Source organism: Capricornis sumatraensis, chromosome 20 (genome assembly GCF_032405125.1).
Source record: "Capricornis sumatraensis isolate serow.1 chromosome 20, serow.2, whole genome shotgun sequence".
Taxonomy (NCBI): Eukaryota; Metazoa; Chordata; class Mammalia; order Artiodactyla; family Bovidae; genus Capricornis; species Capricornis sumatraensis.
Genome location: NC_091088.1, coordinates 58,666,981 through 58,675,075, shown reverse-complemented (window position 1 = coordinate 58,675,075; position 8,095 = coordinate 58,666,981). Strand labels below are relative to the sequence as shown.

Below are 8,095 nucleotides of genomic sequence, written 5' to 3'. Positions count from 1 at the left end.
GGCGCCCAAGATGGCGGCGGGCGGCTCGGAGGGCGGCTCTGGCCCCGGCGCCGCCATGGGGGATTGTGCGGAGATCAAGTCGCAGTTCCGCACCCGCGAGGGCTTCTACAAGCTGCTCCCCGGCGACGGCGCCGCCCGCAGATCGGGTCCGGCTTCCGCCCAGACCCCGGCGCCGCCCCAGCCGCCGCAGCCTCAGCCCGGCCCTGCCTCTGCTTCGGGCCCCGGCGCCGCGGGCCCCGCTCCGTCCCCTCCGCCTGCAGGCCCCGGGCCCGGGCCCGCGCTGCCTGCTGTGCGCCTAAGCCTCGTGCGTCTCGGGGAGCCCGACGGCGCCGGGGCCGGGGAGCCGCCCGCCACGCCCGCGGGGCTGGGCGCCGGGGGAGACCGCGTCTGCTTCAACTTGGGCCGCGAGCTCTATTTCTACCCGGGCTGCTGTCGCCGTGGGAGCCAACGGGTGAGCGGCCTGCACCTTGGGGCCCTGGGTGCAGGCTGAGAGGATGGGGACCCCTGAGGTGATTCACAAGTGACAGGAGGGTAACTGAATGACAGAGGGCCCGGAGACAAGCATCCTGGATGTGATGCAAGTCCTAGGGGGAAAGGGTTCTTGGAGGTGATGCAGGGTTCTAAAAGGTGAGTGGAGGCCCCCTGAGTGCTGACCATCCTGGAGGTGGTGGGAGGCCTTGAGATCACGTGAGATCCCCAGGTTATGCGTGGGGCTTCTGGGATGGTGACTGTTGTGGAGGTGATGGAGAATTCGAGATGGTTGTGGGGTCCTCCAGGGTTCTGGCTGGCAGGCATTTTGCAGGTGTTGGGAATTGGAGGCTCATAAGTGATACCCAGGGATATTGCATTCTGGGGTTGTCCGGGGGACTTAGGGAGCCCAGAGATAAGGAGGATTTTAGAAGTGACTGGGGCTTAGAGGTAATAGGGATCATGAAGGTGAATGGGACTCTAAAGAAAATTGGGGTTCTGGAGATTAATGACAGTGCTGGAGGAAATGAGAATCTTGGAGCTGATGGGAAATAGGGAGGTGATATCCTCAGGTATGACAGGTGTCTCTAAAGTGATGTCGGTCCTAGAGGATGTGAGACCCTTGGAGTAAATGGTGGCCTCTGGAAGTGTTGGGGATCCTGAGAGCTCAGAGGTGATGAAGGCACCTAAAATTTGGGGGGACTGTGAGATTTAATGGGTTCCTGAACTGTGTGATGAGAATTCTGAGATTTAGGAACTCCGGAGTGAAGAGACTCCTGGAACATTGGGCTTTAGCATTCTGGGGATTGGATGATCCTGAGTTTTGGTGGTCTTGAATATTGTGGTGCTAAGACCTAGGGGAGTTGCTGAAATTATGGAGGAGGACAAAAAAGGTATAAAAGCTCAGGAACTGTGGGGACCCTGCACTGATACTGTAGGCAAGAGTCCCTGAAGTTGGGTGGGGAGGGGCGTCCAGCTTGGGGAAGGAGGCACTTAGTGGTCTCATGTGGTGGCAGCAGGGGAACCTTCCTGCCTGGCGCTCTCTTCTGTTTGTGTTTTGGGTCGTCCTTCCTGTCTGTGGTTTCCCCTTCCCTCCTCATTTACCCATCCACCTACCCACTTCCCTCAGGGCTTTAGCCCTGCTTCCTCTTAGTGGTTTTCCCCCCAACCTCAACACCCTGTTCCTTCCTCTCAGTGGTAGAAGCCATTAACTCGTTTTCTCCCACCACTCAAGTCCATTGACCTCAACAAGCCAATTGACAAGCGGATCTATAAGGGCACTCAGCCCACCTGCCATGACTTCAACCAGTTCACTGCTGCCACGGAGACCATCTCCCTGCTGGTGGGCTTTTCAGCCGGCCAAGTCCAGTACCTGGATCTCATCAAGAAGGACACCAGCAAACTATTCAACGAGGAGGTGATTATGGGGCCCCATGGCTCACAACTCCTTCCCGCCCCACCCACCCGCAGGCTGTTTGTGTGAGACTACAGCTGCCTGGGGAGCAGTGTCGGCCTGAGTGGGGGCAGGATGAGGGAGAGACGGGGGAGGACTGACAGATACGTTGGGGGGGGTGACAGCAGTTACTCTGATAACAGCCAGCGATAACAGGTGCACCTCTGGTGCCCAGGCCCTGTGCAGTGTTAGCTCTATGCTGGACACATTACTCCTGGCGTTTTCATCAACCAATAGGTTAGGATTGTGAGACCCATTCTGCAAATTAGAAAACTGAGGCTGGTCACTGGTTGGGATTTGTTTGAAGCCAGAGCCCTTGTTCTTCAAATTCTGGACTACATCATCTACTCACTGTGTGGCTTTGGGAAGGTGCCTGTTCCTGAGCCTCAGTTTTCCTCCACTGCAAAGTGGGATTCCTGTCCCTACCTCACAGGACTGTTGTAAAATCACACGTGGAGATTGCTCAGTCCTGGCGTAAGGGGAAATGTCAGCGGAAGAATTTATCTGTGTCCAGAACTACTCTTGTCCTCTCTTTCTCCTGGGTTCAGAGAGGGTGTCCCAAATGTACAGAAAGCATGAATGGCAGAGGAAAGTGAGTTGAACGGGGAATGGATCAAAAATGGACTAGTTTATCCATTCACAAAATATTAACTGAGCATTCTCGTTCATTGCCAGACTTTGCTCTAAGCACTAGGAGTATTATATCTCAGTGAACAAAACAGAGGGCCCTCTGTTTGTGGAGCTTTCATCTCGCTGGCAGAGACAGATAGTTATCAACTACCTAAGTATGCTGTGTGTCAGCAAGTTGTGGATGAAAATCCAGCAGGGGAGGCGAATGGGGAGTGCTTGGTGAGGTTAGGAAAGGTCTCGCTGGAAGGTGACAGGGAAATAAAGGGCCCGAAGGAGGCAGGAGAAGTTACTGGGGAGAAGGACGTTCTGCATAGAGGGAACAGCTAGCACAGATGCCCAAAGCAGGAGAGCAGAAAGGCTGGGTGGCCAGAGCAGTGTTGAGGGGGAGGGTAATAGAGGAGTTCTCAGAAACAACTCGGAAGGGAGAGGAGATGGAGGGTCTGGAAGGTCATGGACGCTTGCCACCCAGGTTCACCTGAGTTATAGAAAGCAGAAACAATTTGATTGATTTCTAAATTCTCCAGAGAATGCAGAATGGGAATCCACTTAGATACCTGGGAAAGAAGTTAATTTGTTACAGGCACTGGATGCCTAAGGGCTTTAAGACTTGGTTCTCTCCGGAGCCCTGCCTGATAAAAGGCTACCATGTGTGTTCAGAGTGGGAGAGAGTGCTAGGTTGCTGGCTTAGGTTTTAATCGCATCTCTCTGGCAATGGTGTAGAGAAGAGACCTGGGCAGTGGTGGCCGGGAGGCCGGTTAGGCCATCACAAGCCTGATGAGGGCTGAGACCAGGGTGGTTGGATTCGGTGGCAGGGAGATGAGAACAGGTCCATTTCTGGGCGAATTTTGAAGCTCCAGCCCACAGGATTTCTTGCAGGTGTGGAAGAGAGTGCTGAGGACAAAAAGGAGCAGAGATGCTCAGTGGATAGGATGGGGGTTGTCATTGATGAGTCTAGGAACTACTTTCCAGGGCTCCTACCTGCGTAGCTCTGCGCTGTGGGGCCAGAACAATGAACCAAATAAGCAAAGGTCCCTTCCCTCAGGGGAGCTGATGGTGAATCAATTTCTTGCCTTAAGCACGACACGGTAAAGATGGTAGAGGGGCTTAGACAGAAGACACTGCTCTGGAATGCAGGACTGCCCTCCTGCCGAAGAAGGGACATTGAGACTCTACAGCGCTCCTCACACAGCCTTTCTCCCTCTGCCTTCCCGTGCTGGTGTCTGTCCTTTTCCCTCAGCCCCTCCTCTCCTGGGAGACCCAGGCTAGGGATGATGACTTTCTGCCGGGAACCAGGCTCAGGGGGAGGTGGGCCAGGGGAGGGTGGCCTTCTCCCAACCGCGCTCTCTCCCCTGGTAGCGGCTCATCGACAAGACCAAGGTGACGTATCTGAAGTGGCTGCCCGAGTCAGAGAGCCTGTTCTTGGCGTCCCACGCCAGCGGCCACCTGTACCTGTACAACGTCGGCCACCCGTGCGCCTCGGCGCCGCCCCAGTATAGCCTGCTGAAGCAGGGCGAGGGCTTTGCCGTCTATGCCGCCAAGAGCAAGGCGCCCCGCAACCCGCTGGCCAAGTGGGCGGTAGGCGAGGGGCCCCTCAACGAGTTCGCCTTCTCCCCTGACGGCCGGCACCTGGCCTGCGTCAGCCAGGATGGCTGCCTGCGCGTCTTCCACTTCGACTCCATGCTCCTGCGGGGGCTCATGAAGAGCTACTTTGGGGGCCTGCTCTGCGTGTGCTGGAGCCCCGATGGGCGCTACGTTGTGACGGGGGGTGAAGACGACCTGGTCACCGTGTGGTCCTTCGCCGAGGGCCGCGTGGTGGCCCGGGGCCACGGCCACAAGTCCTGGGTCAACGCCGTGGCCTTCGACCCCTACACCACGAGGGCGGAGGAGGCGGCGGCCGCGGGCGCCGACGGGGAGCGGAGTGGCGAGGAGGAGGAGGAGCCGGAGGCTGGGAGCACAGGTTCCGGCGGGGGCGCCCCCCTGTCCCCGCTGCCCAAGGCCGGCTCCATCACCTACCGCTTCGGCTCGGCCGGCCAGGACACGCAGTTCTGCCTGTGGGACCTCACCGAAGACGTGCTTTACCCACACCCTCCCCTGGCCCGCACGCGCACCCTCCCGGGCACGCCCGGCACCACGCCGCCTACCGCCAGCGGCTCGAGGGGCGGCGAGCCGGGCCCCGGGCCCCTGCCCCGCTCACTATCCCGCTCCAACAGCCTTCCACACCCCGCGGGCAGCGGCAAGGCGGGCGGCCCGGGCACGGCGGCAGAGCCCGGCACGCCCTTCAGCATCGGCCGCTTCGCCACGCTCACGTTGCAGGAGCGGCGGGACCGCGGGGCCGAGAAAGAGCACAAGCGCTACCACAGTCTGGGCAACATCAGCCGGGGTGGCAGTGGGGGCGGGGGCGGCGGGGACAAGCCCAGCGGTCCCGCCCCCCGAAGCCGGTTGGACCCCGCCAAGGTGCTGGGCACCGCGCTTTGCCCGCGCATCCACGAGGTGCCGCTGCTGGAGCCGCTGGTGTGCAAGAAGATCGCCCAGGAGCGGCTCACGGTCCTCCTCTTCCTGGAGGACTGCATCATCACTGCCTGCCAGGAGGGTCTCATCTGCACCTGGGCCCGGCCGGGCAAGGCGGTGAGTCTCTCCTCGCCGGCCCACCAGGACCCAGGCGGAGGCGGGCCTTGGCAGAGGGCTTTGTTAGTGCACAGCTTCCAGCCCCCTGGGGTTCGGGGAAGCCATGGAAATCTTGTCCCAGAAAAAGGCTCCCCAGGTCTTAGAGTGGCTTCTAGAATGCTTGCCAGGCAACATCACCAGCAGGTCAGGTAGGAGAAGCCTCTGGGAGTGGTGGAGACTGGGGCCAGCTGTCTGAAGGGCAGTCAGTGGGCCCGGCATGGCCAGGTCTTACCGGAATGGTGAGATGTTTCTAACGCTGCAGGTCCAGCTCTATGGGCAAGACTAAGCCTGTGGGGCTCCAGCTTCCAGCCTGGGTGTCAGACTCCTGGGATGCAAGCCCACGGCCGGAGGTGTGGGCTGTGGGATCCAGGCTCGGGGCTCCAGCTTGCACTTTGGCTCCCTGTGTGACCTCAAGTGAGGCACTGCCTCTTTCTATCCGTTCTCACCTCTGAGGACAGGGATGCCTGAAGATGGGTGGCGGATGGATGTGCCCACCTCCTGGATTGGCTCTGGGGCTCAGAGAAGCCCCAGCGAGTGAAGTAGGGGCTTGGTGCTGTGTGACTTGGGAGCTGGGGTGTCAGGAGTCTCCTTGGGCTTCGGGCTCAAGGGCCAGGAGGCCAGATGGGAGGGCTGTGCCTTGGTTCCCTGGAAGAGTTTTAGAGTTGTAGGTTCCTGGATCCCTAGAACTTAAAGCATAGTCTCTGAGGCAGGGGCATCGAGATTTGGGGAAGCTGGTGAGCCCTGAAAGAGACCCCTCTATCTCCCTAGTTCACAGACGAGGAGACCGAGGCCCAGACAGGGGAAGGAAGTTGGCCCAGGTCACCCAGCAAGTCAGTGGTAGAGGTAGGACTGTCCCTAAGTCCTTCCCCACCAGAATCTCAGGTTCCCTTCCCCAGTCAGAAGGGGACCCCAGTTCCCCCCTCCTCCCTCTCCCCCACCCCTTCCCCATCCTCTCTGCTCAGGCTCAAATGAGGACTTTAATTATTGTATTAAAGTTCCACTTGCTGGGACTGGGAAGCTAGCCGAGATTTAAGTTCCTGAGCCCAGAGCAGCGGCCTCTCTGATGGTGTTTGGGGTGGGTTCAAGGGCAAGGCCAGGGTAGCAGCAGCCTGGCTCCCTCCCCGAGGGACTGGTGAGAACCCCAGGTGGTCTCTAACCCTTGCCTGTCTCACCTCTCCTCTTCCCCAGGGCATCTCCTCCCAGCCAGGCAACTCCCCAAGCGGCACAGTGGTGTGACGAAGCCGTGGATGTCGGAGTCCCCCCACACCACACCCCCAGCCTCCTAGTGTAACCCTTCCCGCTGAACTCACAGATCAACGTATTAACGAGACTAACCGTGACAGATGGACTGCTCCGGTCCCTCGCCCTGCACAGATTTGGGGGTAGATGGTCCCTCAGACTGGCCCAGACACTGGGGGGACGTAGTGGCCTGTGTGGCCTCCACCTCGTCCCCACCCACTGCCAAGTACAATGACCCCTTCCTTCGAGACATCAGTGTTAGCCTCCCTGTCCCCAGCATGTGACTGGTCACTCCTGGGGGAGAAACTGCCCCCCACAAGAGCCCCAGCTCTGCAGTGTGCCCCTCCGTCCTGTGCGCAGGGTAGGGGGCAGCCCACCCCTCCCCTGGCCCCAGCCCTGCCCTTGCTGTTCCTTGTGCTTTTGAAGAGTGTTAAATTATGGAAGCCCCTTGGGGGCCCTCCCTGTCCCCTGGGACCTCTTATTTATACTAAAGTTCCCTGTTTTCACCGCGTCTCTGTTCCCTTCTGCGGAGGTGTGGAGGGAGTGTGTGTGTGTTCAGTGCAGTCCTAGAATCAGTCCACTTTATGCAGAGCAAGAGCTAGGCCCAATCTCCCCCCCAAACCCCCTTTCAATGGCAGGAAAAAGACCGGAGGAGGGCAGTGCTGGGGGCACAGAGCTGATGGGTCAGTTTCTGGCCGGCTGGGGGCAGGGCCCTTCAGATGGGGAGGATCCCTCAACCCCACACCCCCCGCCAAACTCTCAGAGGGAAGGGAGCTGCCAGGACCCTTTCAAGGTCTTCAGTGGGCGTTTTTAAAGTTGCCTTTTCAAAGTGTCCAAATCAGAAGTGACAGGGGTCCCCAGGGAGCCCCCGAGTGGCCTGCCACCAGCACAAGCCTTGGGCTGCCGGTTCTGCCAGGGGGCCTGGCACCCAGGGCCGCCCAGAGACCACAGTTTCCTCTGGGAGGACTGTCCGCACTGGAAAGAACAACGACAATCCCTCCTGGCGGCTCTCTGGAGCCACATGGAGTAGTGTCTTCCCGCTCCGCCCTTCACCCCCCGAAATGTTTCTGTTTCTAATCCTAGCCTGGGCAGGAATGTGGCTGTGCAGCCAGGGTCCAGGGAGCTATTTTGGGGGCTCCTTTGGCTCCCCCGGCTTTGGCCAGTGGGTCACCCCTGGTCCTGGCTGCTGAGGACCTCTGTTCCCATTTCTCTCACCGCCCCTTCCCCACCTCCTGCCAAAAAAAAAAAAAAAAAAAAAGGCAGTGTAAAACAGAGGGCCTGAGGGCTAAATTTAAACCGTCCCAAAGTCTGAATCCTTGGCTGAGTCACCCGCAAAGCTGCCCTGGCCTCCCGCCCCCCCCCCTCCCAGGCCTCACCCCTTTTTCTCCCCTCCCAGCTCCACAGCTTGGGAGGGGTGTTGCCAGATCACTCTGAACCTCAATTGGTCCCCTCCGGGGAATGGGAGGGTCATCTCTGGCATCGGTCACACCTGTGCCAGGTCTTTTTGGTGGGAGAGGGGGAGAGTTTGAGGGTTGAGATTCTCCACTGCCCCCCCACCTCACGCTGAGGCTTTCTGAGGGGCCCGGGGAGGCGGGAGTTGGGGGGGGCCCTGGCTTGTGAGGGGTTAAGGCCAGGAGGGGG

General features: G+C 59.4%; 1 protein-coding gene across 3 annotated transcripts; it reads left to right on the top strand.

Annotated features, from left to right (window-relative positions):
- Positions 1-10: 10 nt before the first annotated feature.
- DMWD (DM1 locus, WD repeat containing) lies at positions 11-6,937 on the top strand. Of its 3 annotated transcripts, XM_068992062.1 has the most exons (5): positions 11-451; positions 1,703-1,885; positions 3,908-5,176; positions 5,984-6,058; positions 6,404-6,937. In XM_068992062.1, exons 1-5 carry the CDS (start codon positions 11-13, stop codon positions 6,449-6,451), a joined length of 2,016 nt encoding a protein of 671 aa, XP_068848163.1. In that variant the 3' UTR covers positions 6,452-6,937. The 3 variants fall into 3 exon arrangements, with proteins under 3 accessions (XP_068848163.1, XP_068848164.1, XP_068848165.1); XM_068992063.1 differs by lacking the exons at positions 11-451; positions 1,703-1,885; positions 5,984-6,058 and having other exon boundaries at positions 4,104-5,176; XM_068992064.1 differs by lacking the exons at positions 11-451; positions 1,703-1,885; positions 5,984-6,058 and having other exon boundaries at positions 4,104-5,199; positions 6,421-6,937.
- Positions 6,938-8,095: the final 1,158 nt, after the last annotated feature.

Bases quoted from the DNA above. Each gene is read 5' to 3' on its own strand.
- DMWD (XM_068992062.1), top strand. From the start codon at position 11: ATGGCGGCGGGCGGCTCGGAGGGCGGCTCTGGCCCCGGCGCCGCCATG. The intron at 452-1,702 runs GTGAGCGGCCTG...CCACCACTCAAG, and splicing joins GTCGCCGTGGGAGCCAACGG to TCCATTGACCTCAACAAGCC. The intron at 6,059-6,403 runs GTAGGACTGTCC...CCTCTTCCCCAG, and splicing joins CCAGCAAGTCAGTGGTAGAG to GGCATCTCCTCCCAGCCAGG.